Source organism: Mytilus californianus, unplaced genomic scaffold (genome assembly GCF_021869535.1).
Source record: "Mytilus californianus isolate M0D057914Y unplaced genomic scaffold, xbMytCali1.0.p SCAF_2, whole genome shotgun sequence".
Taxonomy (NCBI): Eukaryota; Metazoa; Mollusca; class Bivalvia; order Mytilida; family Mytilidae; genus Mytilus; species Mytilus californianus.
Genome location: NW_026262668.1, coordinates 54,469,516 through 54,488,109, shown reverse-complemented (window position 1 = coordinate 54,488,109; position 18,594 = coordinate 54,469,516). Strand labels below are relative to the sequence as shown.

The 18,594-nt window shown below is 33.5% G+C and overlaps 1 protein-coding gene across 1 annotated transcript; it reads right to left on the bottom strand.

Annotated features, from left to right (window-relative positions):
• Window positions 1-1,367: 1,367 nt before the first annotated feature.
• Window positions 1,368-18,360, bottom strand: LOC127728992 (uncharacterized). Its single transcript, XM_052236567.1, has 2 exons — window positions 18,126-18,360; window positions 1,368-4,056 (listed from the first exon to the last, which is right to left on the bottom strand). The coding sequence occupies exons 1-2, from the start codon at window positions 18,358-18,360 to the stop codon at window positions 3,146-3,148; spliced, it is 1,146 nt and encodes a 381-aa protein (XP_052092527.1). The 3' UTR covers window positions 1,368-3,145.
• Window positions 18,361-18,594: the final 234 nt, after the last annotated feature.

Here is an 18,594-nt window from a genome sequence, read left to right as displayed (position 1 = left end):
AAGAAGATTTCTAGGTACAAAATGTGAGTTTTGTTGCTTATTATTGGAGAAATTACATGTCAATACATTCCGGAATTCAAAATATCGTCTTCCTTAGTTACAGACAGGGAGATGGAGAATTTTACGCTTTTGTCATCCAATCAGAACCATTGATAAAAAGTAATTGCATTAGAATTGATGGTTTACCAGGCGTGCCTAAGCGATATAGGTTTGACATTGGTAAACTACTGTCGCTTTAATTTATCCTTAATGGCCCAGTAATTATGCCTATCCTAACTCTGATCAGACGTAACTGCGTATGTATGCATCCCATACAATCAAACGGACTGAATAACATCGATCTATTCACAAGGATCATATATCAGTCAAATATACTGACAGACTTTAAACGCAACACGCATTTGGATGATTATTTTGATACCAAATCATGATTAATCTTCATATAATTGCTTTTTATGGGAACCATATTAGAAAAATCAGTACCTGGATTACCTGAGGTTATTGAACATACCAGATTTTTGACGTCGCACGAATTTCTACAGGCGAAATTTGAAACCAATTTATGATTTTTTTTTAATGTTTTCAATATACTGAAATGACATAGATTCGACTGCAGAAAATCTTTATTTTAGGCCGCAGTTTAGACCGCATAATTGCTCAAAACAGACTTAATGGGAAAGACAGCTAGAAGCCAAATCAGAAGGTACAAAACAGAACTCACAACACGCACAAAAGAACTTGTGGACTTTTCTGTCAATCGTTTAGGCATTGGTTACAGCAGTCCTTGCCTTCGACGGTGACATATCCGTTGATAGGGAGAAAACCAGGGTTTCAGTGTATGTCACATGAATCGAACATTAAACATGACGTAATCAATTAAACTTTCGAACTGCAAACTTTATCAAGACAATGAAGTAATGAATGAAATATATGTTCATATATTTATTTTACAAGTATTGCAGATTTGAACAAGAAAATTAAAAAGAATAATCTAGTGTTGCGTTTTTTAAGTCTGTCGGTATATATGTTGTCGACTGAGTTTAATTTCATTTTAATGCTCGTTCTCCCTTGCTTACTTTTAAATGTCTCAGTCGACGTGGAAAGAAATCAGTTAAGTAGTGACCTTGACAATCAAGGGCAAGGCTAAACAATTAACTGCCACCAAAATAAGTTTTATGCACCATTTGATCATTCCATAGATTAATTTCTCACCAGTGTTGCCAAAAATTGAAAATCCAAATGTACACTGTATATTAAAATGATGAGAAATCATGCCAAAAATAACACAAAAGGGATGCAATAGCCAATTAAGGACAACCAGAGCATTTAGATGATAACTTTATTATAATTTAACAAAGCATATTAAATAAAGAAACACGATATGCATATATTGTTTGGTAAAATAAAAATAATTTACTTTATAAAGAACCATCCGGATTCCATCTTAAAAAAAAAATACCCAGAAGAAGACATTTCGTCTGACTTCAAACAGAACATAAGTGTTTTAAGTTCGAAAGTAAACCGTTTCTCTTTAAATACTCTTTTGAAGAAGAATTCAATTTATTTTGTAATAGTGTTAAACGTCCAGTGGCAAATATTACATGCATTTTCAGTACAAAACATATCAAAGTTTTATGGATATGAACCCTGTTTTGTACTAGACCCGATACACTGACTTAGATTTTTTGACGTGCTAGTTCACAAGGTAACATTTCGCAGGAATTCGAAGACATGCCATCATAGTACCCCGACACATTATTTGAATCCGAGTTTCTACGATTATTCTCCTGTGAATACCTAGCGGAAAAGCAGCATATACATATTTTCAAGTATATGGTTTGACACGGATGTGGATTGAATTCACAATAAGTGCCCGCACTCGTGGCGAGCACCCTACCAGGAGACGGTTTAAAATATTTAAGTTTCGTTACAAAAGAATTGAAAATATATTAAGATGCTCTTTCTCGGGTTAATAACACTAGAACACATCCGCGAAATCGCGGGCATTTAGAGCGTAATTGAAAGTATGTAAACTGTTGTAGGATGAATTTTTGTAAAAGATTTTATGACTGGAGAACTTGGGGATAGGACAATTTTTTTTAGCCCTCCAAACCTTTTTCCGAAGTCCGTTATTTTTTGTTTTCTGTTTGTATACTATGAACATATATAATTATACTATAAATAAAGTGTATTTGCTATTTACTATCAATTCCAAGTTTACTATCCACGGCAGTCACTGATAAACTATTTGATTCGAGCGTCGCTGATGAGTCTTTTGTAGACGAAACGCACGCCTGGCGCAAATACAAAATTTCAATCCTGGTATCTATGATGAGTTTATTTATATAGAGACTCTCATTCCATTCTCAATTTTATCTCTATATAATATATCAGTGACCGCCGTGGAAAGTAACCTTGGAATTGATAGTAAATGGCAAATACACCTAATTCGTAGTATATGTATTATCATAGTGTACAGAAAAACGCGAAAATAATTGTCCTGTCCACAAGTACTTATGAAAATTATGTGTAATTTTAAAACAGTCCTTAAACGGAAGTCTTGTCTATGACTTAAAAGTCCGTCCGATGACGGAAACAATATCCGGACGCCTTTATTTTCGTTTTTCTTTCAAAATAACCCAAACTGAATAATCATAAGCGAGGATGACAAATGCGACTATGCATGGTACCTATAGGATACAGAGGCATGATGATTAATTTATTGTGTAAGGAAGAGAAGCGACACACAAAATGAGGTCTTCTCATTTAATAGTATAGAAGTTCATGGAATTCCCATCTCATCTAACGAGATTAACATTCAAGACAATGTTAAACACAGCAAGGTGCATGTGTATCATTTTTAATATTAATAATATATTTTTATTAGACATACATGAACTTCCTTAAACAAATGCAATAAATGTCACATACACTGTTCAGTCCGGGTTACATTAACCTTGAACTGATTAAATTATAACTACATGAGTTAACAGCCGAAAACATGAAATATGGCATCGTTATCAGGTAAGTAATTTACAAATGACTGAAGAATTATGTCAAATATCAATATACAAAAAAAAAATTCTGTATTATTTAAGATATAAGGACATTATAAGAATGATAAAAACAAAATTATAAAGAATAATCAGAACCTGAAATGTTTTTCGTTTTCTTTTGATGTTGGACTTGTTGCTGTTGAGTTTATAGGTGAAGAATCTGTAGAAAGAGATTTCTGCTTCCTAAATTTCTTCTTAGTGCTATGAAAGGTTTCGGATACTACCCGGACATTAGAAATGTTCCTTGTTCCTCCAAACTTTGACGCTTTTAATTCCCCTCTTTCTTTCAAAGATCCATGTCTGTTATGTTTAACTTTCAGTACTGTTTTTCTTTCATCTTCTAAACTTACTTTTTCTGACATAGGTTCTTTTAGTTTTACAAGTTTCTCTGTATCTAATACATGTTTTTCATTACATTTTCCGTCACCTATCTCTGGACGGACATGTTTCTTTTTTTCTTTAGACGAATTACTTCGTCTCATTATGGAAGAGTCCATGTCTGTCTTGGCTGTTTTTCTTTCTTTTAATGACCCGCCTCTTCTGTGTTTAGACCGTCCAATAGCACGCGGTGATATGTTGTCATCTTCAACTGTACCCTCGTATTGCAGATTGCAGAAATTTGTAACATCCTTTTTACAAGATAGAGGACCATATTTAGAAGAATCGATTCGTCTCGGTGACTGCATAGAAGATACAGATAAAGAAAGACCAGAACTAGGTCGACAGAGAATTTCACTTTTCGCTCGTTGCAATAGCTTATGCTGATTTTGTTCTGCAATTGTTTTTCGAGGTCGACGGATTGATGAAGTTGATTCCCATTGGTCGCAATAAGTGTCGTCGCCGCCATCATTTGGTCGCTTGTGCTGAGAAGAACGAAGTTTAGAAATGAATGATGCAGCAAGTAGTGTTGTACGTATACCAGATGTAGATGATTTGATCTTGTCAACATCTTCGTATTCTAAAGATTTCCTCCTTGGCATTTTGAGGCACTGTTTTGAACCTAATAAATCAAAAGGATTATTTCTTTAATTTTGACACATAAATGAAAGAAGACGCTTCAAAAATTTGGTGCCCCTGAATCGCTTTCGCCAGGACTGCTCAAATTCGTTATAAGCTCAATGACCAAAAGGGACCTAAAAAGAATAGTAAAATCTATTTAGCAAGTTTTTGGTGGAGTTCGTGTTGCTCAGTCTTTGGGTTTCTATGTTGTTTCGTGTACTGTTGTTTGTCTGTTTGTCTTTTTCCTTTTAAGTCATGGCGTTGTCAGTTTATTTTCTACTTCTGAGTTTGAATGTCCTTTTGGTATACTTCGCCTCTCTTTTAAAGGTAAACTTTGCCTAAGGGAGTTCGAACCTTTAGTTAGTTTTTTTAAAATAATCTGAAGATTTATAAACAGATTAAAGAAAGCCGATATCATAAATCATGTCAGTGACTACGTACTGTGCTGATGATACCCTCAGGATATAACCGATAAAAAGAGAAATGTTTAATCATGAAATAAAAGACAAGATTAAGCGGGGTTGTTACAATTGTGAACCATTTTGGTCTTTTAAACTTAGCTTTCCAGTTTCCAGATGCTTTGTTTCAAATTTGATTTGAATTCGGTTGGCAGTATAGCTTAGATCGTAAAGTTAGGTCACTACAAAAAGAATCAAGTAAATAGCAGTCCACTATTCAGGGATATTTCTGGTGGCTTTCAAAAGATATTATATGCATCATTCATTTCCTTTTTTCAAAATGAAATTGAGCAAGGCATTTTGTTTGGGAATTCGTTTGATCTTTCCAGTGCGAATAAACATGCCGACCAAGAAAGAAAGTGGAGGTATGGTCACGGGTGAAAATGTTCGGAATCATAGAATCCTCCCCTCTTCACACCCGAAAAACTGTATTACAACATATATATTTATTCATTTTAACTTTTGTATCAGTGTGCTGCACGATAGCAACCTTTCACTATATTACCGACTTTCGATATCGAAGATGCAATCGCAATTGCACAGAAAAATCTGGCGTACATGATCATAAATAGCAAAACACTTGTTTTGAACGGCAATCGGGAGAACAGATTATATTGTTTCTGCTTAATTGATAACCGGTAAAATGGTGTGTATTTTGTTCTTTTTGTTAAGGAAAAAATAAAAAATTGGAGAAACATGTGAGAACAACATACAAGAATCTATTGTATAAATTGTGATTGTTAAAAAAATCGGAAAATGTAGGATTCAGTAAATGATTGCCCTTGCTTTAAAATCTGAAGGTAATTTATCAAAGAGAAAATCTAAATTGATCTTTTAAAACCTGTTTCATGTATGATCTTTTGATTTGTCGAAATTCAACTTTGTCCCGTAAAGTTTAGTAAGAAATTTTGATAGTTGTTTTCCATTCGTTTTGATTTTGCCATTTTGAATTTCCCTTTGAGTTCGGTATTTTTGTTATTTCTCATTTTGCAATAAATGAGGAACCGAGACTATGGATTCAATAAAGTCGATTTAGTTCGAAAAATTGATGATTTTTATTTATAAAAGAGATACTAATTGAAATCGTGTTCTCGGGTTTAAAATGATAATCAGATTTGTGATAAAATATAATATCATGATCTTTTATAAAAGAGGATTTGTTCTGTTGATGTGTTATAACTTGATACATGTTAACATATACTTTTCCAACGAAGAATCTGACATAAGTTCAGATCCTGTGTCCACGCTGCGCTTACAAAACGTTCCATTCTACTTTCTATTTTAAAGACCTTTCGGGATCTTCAGGTTTTGTCGTAATGAAATTCACACCTTCAAAAATTTGGAGGCAGAAATTTCATTGGTTAATATAAAATTAATCAGAACAGAAAGTAGGACTGGTGTTGTCAGATTCTTGTGAGCTAAGCGTGGACACATGATCTGTAATTTAATCAGATTGTATTGTTTCTGTAATTTAATCAGATTGTATTGTTTCTGTAATTTAATCAGATTGTATTGTTTCATTTTAGTTAAGATTAATGATGAGCAGCAAATATTTTTTTAAATGTCATGATATATACTTTAAACTGCAAAAGGTCTCTTTACTTAAATATACTTTTAACCAAAATAACATTTGTATCGATGAAGTTCAGATCTGTGTATTATTTCATTTAACAATTTCATATGAACTTTTAATGTTTGGCTTTTGGTGAAGCGAGTGGGCACCACTTACCAAGAAGGGCGAATAATATGTTACAATAGTTTTAGAAGGTCAAATAAGTTTCTGAAAAGGGATATAAAGGCTCATTTAATAAAGTCATTTGGGAACGTCTGGCAATCATTATGGAAACATATGTTGGGTGATAAGTCAGAAGAAATATTGCTGATGTATGGATAAAATATAATTAGAACCTAAATAGCTGAATGTGTCTATATGAGATACATGCAGAATGTTTGGGAAAAGTGATTCTGATGTTGGTGGACAACACATATGATCCCCAACATAGCTGACTTTCTTTTGTATTAAAACCTATTTAACCTTTACTATAAAAAATATTAAGAATTTCGCAAGCAATTTAAACCAACTAGTGGAGGTAACTTAATGGGAAGCATACCCTGTCCAAACATGCCACTATGATTATCAAAAGTGTCCAAACATGCCACTATGATTATCATAAACTATTGTAATAAAATATATGAAAATAGTGGAATTAACTATTTTTGGAGTGTAAAATATTCTTTGGATGTTTTAGATAAATTACGTGCTTTTGATGGTCCTATTGATTCTGTTGACAGTTTTGACTTTTCTACTCTTTACACTAAACATCCACACAATCTTATCAAACAAAAATTTGACTATTTAATTAAATGGTCGTTTGGTAAATCTGAATGCAAATATATTTGCTGCAACTCATTTAAAGCCTTCTTCTCTAATGAGAAAGGTAAATATGCTAGATATACTTACTGGAGGTGTGATGAGATGATTGAAGCTGTTAATTTTCTCCTTGATAATATTTATGTACGTTTCGGCAGCAAAGTTTATCGACAGATTGTAGGTATTCTTATGGGCACTAATTGCGCCCCTTTTATAGCAGACTTGTTTTTGTACTGTTATGAATCACAGTTTATGACCAAACTCAATAAAGACCCGTCTAAATTGCATTTAATTGATAAATTCAACAACACTTACCGTTATCTTGATGATATTTTTTTCGTTAAATAATCAAGAATTTTCTCAATATACTGCCGAAAATTACCCAAAGGAACTTACTTTAAATAAATCAAATTTAAACGGTAACAACTGTCCTTTCCTAGATTAAGATATTTTGGTTTTTAAGATATATCGGGAAACTCCACACTAAAATTTACGACAAAAGGGACGATTTTTCGTTCCCTATTGTTAATTTTCCCTTTTTGGATGGTGATGTTACTTTGGCACCATCTTACGGTGTTTATATTTCACAACTCGTTCGCTATGCCCGTGTCTGTTGTGACGTTTTTGATTTTAACGAACGTAATCTATGTATTACTGGTAAATTATTAAGCCAGAGATTTCGTTACCACAAATTACTTAAAACCTTTACTAAATTCTTCCACAGATATAAAGATTTGGTTTTCAAACGGGATTGCACATCCTCATTTTTACGGCAATACTGTTTACCGTGCCCGGAAATTTAGAAAGGATCCTGGTAAACTTATCGATCCTTTAAATAAACTTATTCTAAAAGGTTATCAATTCAACACTGTAATTAGATCATTAAATATTGTTTTTATTGGTACTAATATTGATTTTGTTATCAGTAAATTAAAAGCAAATTAAATATTATTGTTATATACATATACACATTCATGGATCTACAATCTGTCGATACCTGTATCTTGGCATTGCACAAGGTCATGTTTTTCTCTGACTGTTTATGACGTCTTTACACTAAATCCATTGGATGTTGGATATGTACGGATTGATAATTTAGTCTTAGATGCATGGATTTTTTTATTAGTTGTTAGTGGCTTTTAACTAGCTGTCAGTAACTGCGAGTACTCTCAGATCTGTACTTAGTGTCTTTTTGTTGATTGGATGTACAAGTACCCGGTCACGTCCACTTGTATTTGTAGTATTTGTATTTGTATCCATCTGATGACTTAAGCCTCTTTCAACTGATTTTTATAGTTCGTTCTTATGTTGTACTGTTACACCACTGTCCCAGGTTAGGGGAGGGTTGGGATCCCGCTAACATGTTTATACCCGTCACATTCTGTATGTATGTGCCTGTCCCAAGTCAGGAGCCTGTAATTCAGTGGTTGTCGTTTGTTTATGTGTTACATATTTGTTTTTTTGTTCATTTTTTGTACAAAAATTAGGCCGTTAGTTTTCTCGTTTGAATTGATTTACATTGTCATTTCGGAGCCTTTTATAGCTGACTGTGCGGTATGGGCTTTGCTCATTGTTGAAGGCCGTACGGTGACCTATAGTTGTTAATTTCTGTGTCATTTGGTCTCTTGTGGAGAGTTGTCTCATTGGCAATCATACCACATCTTCTTTTTTATATTTATTTAGTTGAACAATTTAAATTTCTGAAATAAATGAACAAATCATGATGAATGCACAATACGCTGAAATAAACTGTTGAAGAAAAGATTCCTTATGGGGTTCTCTTTTTCGGGCAAAAACATAGCGAACTAATAAAGTAGAAAAAGGCAAAATTTTACAAAATTCACTTTCAGAAATATATAAACAAAAAGATCCTTAATACTGGTGGCTACTTGTATAAATGTTTCTAGCAGAAATGTATGTAGTGCCACATGGTCAGCTAATGTGGATGATAGCGCCGAGCTGATTAGTTTTATACCTAACCATCGCCGCGATAAAGCCTTTTTGTTCTAAGTCTGCGTAAAGCAAACATCATACAATCAATCAATGATTGTATTGAATCAATCAGGAACAATCAAACCATGTACATTAAGAACAACTTGAGTTTATTGCAGGAAAGCCATGATGAATACTCGTGTGAACCTTTCGATAAGTATTATTTGTAAAATTACAGCAAGTCAACGCGGCAAGCATCATTGTTTTCTGTACAAATGGACATTTTTATTCGCCTGTCCTAAGTCAGAAGCCTGTTGTTCAGTGGTTGTCGTTTGTTGGTGTGGTTCATAAGTGTTTCTCGTTTCTCGTTTTTTTATATATTAGACCGTTGGTTTTCCTGTTTGAATTGTTTAACACTAGTTATTTGGGGCCCTTTATAGCTTGCTGTTCGGTATGAGCCAAGGCTCCGTGTTGAAGGCCGTACCTTGACCTATAATTGTTATTTTTTTATTCATTGAGACTTGGATGGAGGGTTGTCTCATTGGCACTCATACCACATCTTCTTATTTATATATATTATACATTTGATTTTGATAAATTTTATGTCGGACGCATAAATCAATCAACAGATCTAAAACAAAACTCATCTCTTGCATTTTAAAACAGTTTGGGTCATTGGTTTGATCTGTGGTATTTAAACGAAAACGATTAATGATCTGTCAATGAAACAGCAACCGAACGACACAGTAAACAAAACCTAAATAGACAGATAGAGGTCAACATACAGTGTACTACTGTACCAGTTACCAAGTATCTATAAAACAAACTCAAAATCACCCAATGTCCAGAAATGTTATGACCCAATTTTACTGACACTTTCAAAAGACCTGATATCAACACCAAATCTAGAATTTATAACTATGTATATTTCATAGGATTGTTTTCATAAATTTCAGAACTATTTATATTTACTCGTAAATGTAAGAATATTGTGATTATAATAAAAAATCAAAATAGCAAAGACTAATTTTCAATATTTTAACACAAATGAATTATGGCAGTGCTAAAATAATAAACCAATTACTAATACCTGTTATTTTGTATTTGTCGTGTTTGGCTGGTACCTGGCTGAACTTTGGCATTATCATAACAGGGTAAGGATTGGCTACGCAGTCGTCTTCATTGGATGACTCTGACGATTTTTCATCTTTCTCATTTTCATCTACAAGACACAAAAAAATATCTTAGACTTCAAGCGTTAAAATATTCATAAAAGAATGTTTGTAAATACGACATTTACAAAAAATGTATGTATCTTTGTTAAAGTAAATGTATAAAAGGAGATGAGAGAGATGTATCCATGAGATAAATACACTGTGAAAAAATCTAGACGTCACACGGTTTTCAACGATAGGCAGGGACTTTTAAAAAAAATGAAAACAACACTTTATAAATATCATGCGTCCGAAGGGCTTCTGGATTTACCTTCATCAGGAACGCACAAAGCCGAATATTTGAAAGCCAAGGATGTATACGATTCGAAACAGTAGGAGAGCTATATGAACAAAAATAAGATATGCCCTTGCTTTTCAGATAGTTTGCTTTGGGTGTTCCTGATGAAGGTAAATTCAGAAAAGCGCTTCGGACGCATAAAATTTATGAATTGTTATTTTCTCTTTTCTTCAAGCTCGACATCTCCCAAATAATATGAACGCTGTAATCGTATGTCACTACAAACTGAATCCGAGTATGGTCAAGAAAAAAAAAAGAAAAAGAAGGCAACAACTAACGAGGTTGCAGACTCAAACCAGTCGCATGATCATACCACATCTTCTTATTTTGATATAACTACAATAAAAAAATTCGTATTAAAGAATGCACGCAGTTACTGAAAGCCTGTTTAAAGAAGATTAAAAACCTGCTGTATTTCAGAGACGATTTGATAAAGCGAAGTCATATGAGTATAGCAAGACACGAGTTTGTCCAATGCCCATATACATGCAATATATCTAGGTTTTTTTTCTTTATCTCAAATGTATAAATACAGAATATTCATCAAACTAATAGTTATTTCTATAAGATAAAAGTTTATCATGTATGTAAAGGAGGATAATATCACCACCAGTTATTTGTAGGGTATGTGTTGCCCAATCGTTAGATTTCTAGTATGTAATGTTTGTTGACTAGGTTCTCTTTTCTGTGTTTTTTTTTCAGCTTTTCTCCGACTTACGAATATGAATGTCCCCTTAGAACCACCCGCCTTTTTATACAAACATCACGGTAATGGACCATCTTTTTTATTTTTCTGTAATATACCGTGGTTGAAAATTAAAAAAAGTATCATATTTTATATTTCGAGGTCGAAGATGTTTTGTAAATTTTCAATCACTTTTAAGTTCAAAATTCTCAACGCCAAAGTTATATTTCCACCAAGAACTAAATTGTAATCAAAAGTAACAAACGCCAATACCATTTGAGGTAAAAAAAAATTCATGGGAAATTGCAACAATAGTTTTGTTAAACATATAAATTGAATTTTCGATTTGCTATCAATAAATAAAGTTTTACGTTTAGTATTTTGATGCTAAAAAATAAGTTATTTTCTGGAGATGTCAAATGGTCTTGCTAATAGATCAGAAAAATTGAAATAAGGGATGAGAAGGATACCAAAGGGACATTCAAACTCAAAATTCGAAAATAAACGCCATGGCTAAAAAAGAAAAAGACAAACGGACAATCAACAGTACACCAACACAGCATAGGCAAGTGGAAATAATATTCAAAGTCCAATAAATATAAGATGACCGTGTAAAAACAGAAAATGTTACATTCAACAAATGTGCATAACTGAAATGTACTTTTACACGTATGTGTTTATGTAACATTTCATCAAAATTTACTGGGGTATGATCAGGTACAAAATTTATCACAACACTATCGGTTTCGTTTATTTATAATCCAATTTATCACTTTTAAATTACAGTTGTAATTTTCTGTCAATCAAGTGTGAAATACACATTATCATATTATCTGATATTAAGCGATGGAAAGTCCTTTTCAATTGCATATTGATAGGTCAGGAACACAATAACATATCATGTGGGAACAACACAATCGATATCCGTTTCATTAAACTTTCAGGCGGACCCTATTATCACTATAATAATAACCTTTTATTAGAAACTGGATATTAAACAGATTCATGTCACCAAGTAAACGGGAACAGTTTGTTTTGTTAATTTGTAGTAACTTTAATAACGATGTAACCATGTATATAGTACATATGGTTTGGGTAATAATGTCTTTCAGTCATATCATTATAATCATAAAGTTAGTGTTAATCACTATGAAAGTTTCAATCTAGTAAAATTGAGAATGGAAATGGGGAATGTGTCAAAGAGACAACAACCCGACCATAGAGCAGACAACAGCCGAAGGCCACCAATGGGTCTTCAATGCAGCGAGAAACTCCCGCACCCGGAGGCGTCCTTCAGCTGGCCCCTAAATGTAAATGTTTTCTTCAAAAATAAAATAAGCAGGACTTTTCCATTTACAAAATGCATGTCTTCGAATCACATATCTAAATAAATGGACACCAAAGCATTTATCGTACAGCCGAATGTCAGTTGTCTAAGGAACCTTATTCCTATCACAATCTAACACTGGCAGCGTTAAATCAAATTTCCTGTTTAGGGAGTTTTAACAAGTTCTTATCTATATAAAGATAAGAAGGTGTGGTATGATTGCCAATAAGACAGCTATCCACCAGAGACCAAATGACGTAGCAACTGTAGGTCAACGTACGGCCTTCATCAATGAGCAGAACCAAAACTGAATAGTAAGCTATAAAAGACCACGAAATGACAAATGTAATACAATTCAAACGAGAAAACTAACAGTTCAGTAAAATTTAGAATGTTAAAAAAAAGGTTAGGAGGCTTTCAAATATACAAATGAAAAAAATCTGGACTTTGCCAAAATTGATACGATTCCGAATAAATAAAATTTTGTCCAGGTATGAAATTTACTTGTTGCAAGGCAAAAGGTATTCTCATTTAAATGTGCTTTTTTTTAGATGGCAGCAAAAGATTTTTCCGATGACTATTTTCCGTTCAATTCACTTTCAGAACCTTCCTAGCTGGCTAATTGTATAATATTTGTTTTGAATAATAGGTGTGAAATATTCGTTAATGGACCAGAGCAGAGACATTTATAGGGTAATATATGTCTCTGACAAGAGAGAGAACAAATCAATCAATCGATTGTAACCGGTTTGTTCTATTCTCATCGCTTTTAAGCAACATATTTGTTACGTTTGGAGGACGTGTTTTTCAACAGACTGTCGGAATACACAAGTATTAAAACATTTGACTTTTCTACACTTTACACAAGTATTCCCCATTCCAAACTAAAAGACAAATTGAAAGAGTTGGTATTACTTTGTTTCATTAAAAGAATGGCGAACGTAGATACAAGTATCTTGTCTTGGGGAGGGATAAATCCTACTTTGTAAAGAATCACCCTGATTCAAACAAAAAATTCTCTGAAACTGACATTATCAAGATGCTTGATTTCTTGATTGACAACATATTTGTTACGTTTGGAAGACGTGTTTTTCAACAGACTGTCGGAATTCCAATGGGAACCAATTGTGCCCCTCTTCTTGCCAATTTGTTTCTTTATTATTATGAGGCTGACTTCATACAGGAACTTCTTAGGAAGAAAGATAAGAAGTTAGCAATATCCTTTAACTCTACGTTCCGCTATATAAATGATGTTCTCTCATTAAATAATACAAAATTTGGTGACTATGTTGAACAAATCTATCCCATCGAAATAGAGATAAAGGATACTACAGATACAGTTAAGTCTGCCTCATATCTTGACTTACATCTAGAAATTGACAATGAGGGTCGGTTGAAAACAAAACTTTACGACAACAGAGATGATTTCAGCTTCCCAATTGTGAACTTTCCATTTCTATGTAGCAACATTCCAGCAGCGCCTGCATACGGAGTATATATCTCCCAATTGATACGATATTCCCGGGCTTGTGTTTCCTATCATGATTTCCTTGATAGAGGATTGCTGCTCACAAGGAAGCTATTAAGCCAAGAGTTCCAAATGGTGAAGTTGAAATCATCACTCCGTAAATTTTACGGACGCCATCACGAGTTGGTTGACCGTTATGGAATAACCGTTTCACAGATGATATCGGATATGTTTCTTATGTCGTAACTACGTACAATACCCTTCCCTTTTCACGAATGTGACTTACCGAATTATACTTTTTACCGGATTTGTAATAACATAAGCAACACGAGGGGTGCAACTTGTGGAGCAGGATCTGCTTACCCTTCCGGAGCACCTGAGATCACCCCCAGTTTTTTGCGGGGTTCGTGTTGCTTAGTCTTTAGTTTTCTATGTTGTGTCATCTGTACTATTATTTGTCTGTTTGTCTTTTTATTTTTGGCCATGGCGTTGTCAGTTTGTTTTCGATCTATGAGTTTGACTGTCCCTCTGGTATCTTTCGTCCCTCTTTAAGAGTACCCAAAGTTTATATCAAAGATAAAACAATGTTTCTGAATGTTGAGATACCATAATTTGTAATATTTTATGATAGGTTCTTTTCTATAAATAAACGTATAAGTTTTGAACTGCTGACTACAACAGTTTTCTATACGTATTAAATGTTGAAATTGTATCTAAAATAAAACTTTATTTCTTATTGTATAAACTGCCAAAAAAAAGGATTAGTATAGTTCAGACCAGGCAATGCTTAAGTTTTACATATAACGTTTTTCCTTCATGACCCCCTCGGAGTGCAGGAACTTGTTTGTTCGAACTCGGCCGGATCAAACTTTAAATTGGCATTTTCTACTTCTCCGCTAAGCACGCGGCATTTAGGAGAAAGAGCTAAGACTGGTTGGCTCGGAGTCAGAAAAATGTGTCCGGGAAGGCTGATATGTTTTTCTGCGGACTGGTACCTTGTGAACTAGCCTGTTAAAAATCCGTCTCAGCGTTTTGGTCTTGTACAGACCAGTGCTAATATTCATAATACATTAACATGTTCCCGTCCTGAATATGCAATTAATTTGCCGCTGGACGTTAATTATTCATTTCATCATAATTTTTTATGCATTGCACGAAGTTCTGAAAAATCATTGGGACCTTTTCGGATTCTGCAGTTTATATACACATAGTTACTTATGGATACAAAGAACACAAAGATGTCCCAGATACAAGTCACACATACTATCATTTCGTTTGTGTCAATTAACTCGATCATCATAGATACCAGGAAAAATATTTTTAAAGCCAGATGCGAGTTTCATCAGTGACGCTCGAATCAAAAAAGTTAAAAAGGTCAAATAATTAAAAGTAAAAAGTTGAAGAGCAGTGAGGACCCAAAATTCCGAAAGGTTTTGCCAAATAACAGCTAAATTATATTCCTGTGGTAGAAGATCTTTAGTAATTTGAAAAATGCAAAGTTTTGTAAACAGCTTATCTATAATTATCATCATATCAATGATAACAAAGAAGTGCTGAATACTGGCCTGTTGATGCCCTCGGCGAGAAAACCTCCACCGGCATTGGCATCGGCCTTTGACTTTAACACTTAATTTATAACTTCTTCATACACTTTTTGTTTGAGATGTCCATTATACTTAAAGATGACACGCATAATGTTTTTTAACACACTTACACACATCAATAATTGCCCATAAAGGGAAATAAAAGAAGATTAAGATTTTAATTAGATCTCCTGATTTATTGATGTCTGAGTTTGAGGATTTATAAATTAACATGGGAGTTGTTTAAGTCGGATTAATATCATCATACAAATATTTTTTTATGTAACATTTAAGAAACTATAACGTCTACAACATGTAGAAAGTCTTGGTTAATTAAGATGATACGTGCATCGAAAATCTCTACAGAGTGAAGCATTTGCACTTTATATTACAATAATTGCATTACAATGTGTGTGTCACAGGAATCCATACTTTTCATTGGCTAAAAACAATTGATAAGCATTCCAAAATTACATTTTATTTCCCAATAAAAAGTTCCATTCCTGACAGCACGTGCTTCCCTTGACAACGTCACAACAGTGCATAGGAAAACAACACAAACAATATGATATAACCCGTAATTTCCCGGTTGCATCATAAATATGTAATTTATATAAGAGTTGAATGCATCTTTTTGTAATTTTATAGGGTTGTAAATAATGTAAGCTGTATAAGGCTTCAGGTAAACCAAATGTAGTAACATTGAAAACAGACCAACTATGTAAGCTGTATAAGGCTTCCGGTAAACCAAATGTAGTAACATTGAAAACAGACCAACAATGTAAGCTGTTTAAGGCTTCCGGTAAACCAAATGTAGTAACATTGAAAACAGACCAACAATGTAAGCTGTTTAAGGCTTCCGGTAAACCAAATGTAGTAACATTGAAAACAAACCAACAATGTAAGCTGTATAAGGCTTCCGATAAACCAAATATGTTGTAACAAAACAATGAAAACAGACCCATAATGTAAGCTGTATAAGGCTTCCGGTAAACCAAATGTAGAAAGAATAAAAACAGACCCAGTATGTAAGCTGTATAAAGGTTCAGGTAAACCAAATGTAGTAACGATGAAAACAAACACATAATGTAAGCTGCATAAGGCTTCCGGTACACCAAATACAGAATGTAATATTAATGAAAACAGGCCCATAATGTAAGCTGTATAAGGCTTCCGGTAAACCAAATGTAGTAACAATGAAAACAGACCCATAATGTAAGCTGTATAAGGCTTCCGGTAAACCAAATGTAGTAACAATGAAAACAGACCCAGTATGTAAGCTGTATAAAGGTTCAGGTAAACCAAATGTAGTAACGATAAAAACAAACACATAATGTAAGCTGTATAAGGCTTCCGGTAAACCAAATATGTAGTAACAATGAAAACAGATCCAATATGTAAGCTGTATAAAGGTTTAGGTAAACCAAATGTAGTAACGATGAAAACAAACACATAATGTAAGCTGTATAAGGCTTCCGGTAAACCAAATGTAGTAACAATGAAAACAGACCCAGTATGTAAGCTGTATAAAAGTTCAGGTAAACCAAATGTAGTAACGATGAAAACAAACACATAATGTAAGCTGTATAAGGCTTCCGGTAAACCAAATATGTAATAACAATGAAAACAGGCCCATAATGTTAGCTGTATAAGGCTTCCGGTAAACCAAATATGTAGTAACAATGAAAACAGATCCAATATGTAAGCTGTATAAAGGTTCAGGTAAACCAAATGTTTTAATAATGAAAACAGGCCCATAATGTAAGCTGTATAAGGCTTCATGTAAACCAAATGTAGTAACGATGAAAACAAACACATAATGTAAGCTGTATAAGTCTTCCGGTAAACCAAATGTAGTAACAATGAAAACAGACCCAATATGTAAGCTGTATAAAGGTTCAGGTAAACCAAATGTAGTAACGATGAAAACAAACACATAATGTAAGCTGTATAAGGCTTCCGGTAAACCAAATATGTAGTAACGATGAAAACAGACCCAGTATGTAAGCTGTATAAAGGTTCAGGTAAACCAAATGTTTTATACTGAAAACAGGCCCATAATGTAAGCTGTATAAGGCGTCAGGTAAACCAAATGTTTTATACTGAAAACAGACCCATAATGTAAGCTGTATAAGGCGTCAGGTAAACCAAATGTTTTATACTGAAAACAGACCCATAATGTAAGCTGTATAAGGCTTCAGGTTAACCAAATGTTTTATACTGAAAACAGACTCATAATGGGGCCTTTTATAGCTGATTTTTGGTTTGGTATTTTCTCATAGTTAAAGGCTTTACGGTGACCTATAGTTGCTAACATCTACATTCACGTCTTGTGGACTCTGGTGGATAGTTTTTTCTTTGCAATCAAGCCACATCACCTTATTCTTATATTCAGGTAAACCAAGAAATGTAGTAACAATGAAAACAGACCTATAAGGTAGGCTGTTATTTTTTTAAAGTAAACCAACTGTAGAACATTTAAATACAACTTCCGTATATGTCTATTTAATTACAAAGAAGTAGATAATAATTCTTGGTTTCTTTTCACAAAAATGTTGTGATAAAAATTAATCGTAAGTTATACTGATTTGACTCTCTTGACTGGACAGGCACAAACAAATTTAGTATTTGGCAATGTTTACCCGTATGTTTATTTTTCCCATATCTATAGACAATTTTAGAACATCAAAACAATTTAATAAACTTTTAACTCAACCCAAGGGTTTGTCCCTACCTGATAGATCATTGACATCAGTATCAATTAGTTGTTGCTCAAGTTGTAGTCTCTGTAGAATCAGTTTCAGTTCGTTTTCATCCTTTGAGTGCTGCTTTACAAATGCCTTCTTTTGTTTATCAATCTGGTTTTGAAGTTTTTGATGCAAAACCTTTTCTGCAACATTCTTCTGTGTCATTCCTTTTATACTATGCAATTCTGAAGTGGTGTTATCCAGCGGTACATGGTGTTCCATATCTTATCAAAATTGCCTTTACTTTTTTTCATTTGAAAAAAAACCAACAAAATAGTAGAAATACCTATATTAAATCCGTATTTGTATTTGCAGTTGCAAGATCTTGCTACTGAATAAAATAATTCCCATATAATATAAACATTGCAAGTCTAGTGTATTGTATTTTATGTAACTCCAAAATGCACAGAATTTGTGTTGTTTTTCAGTTGCTTTGTTTTTATCCAGTTTTTATCT

Bases quoted from the DNA above. Each gene is read 5' to 3' on its own strand.
- LOC127728992 (XM_052236567.1), bottom strand. From the start codon at position 18,360: ATGGAACACCATGTACCGCTGGATAACACCACTTCAGAATTGCATAGT. The intron at 4,057-18,125 runs GTAGGGACAAAC...TTGATTTATTAG, and splicing joins TGATGTCAATGATCTATCAG to GTTCAAAACAGTGCCTCAAA.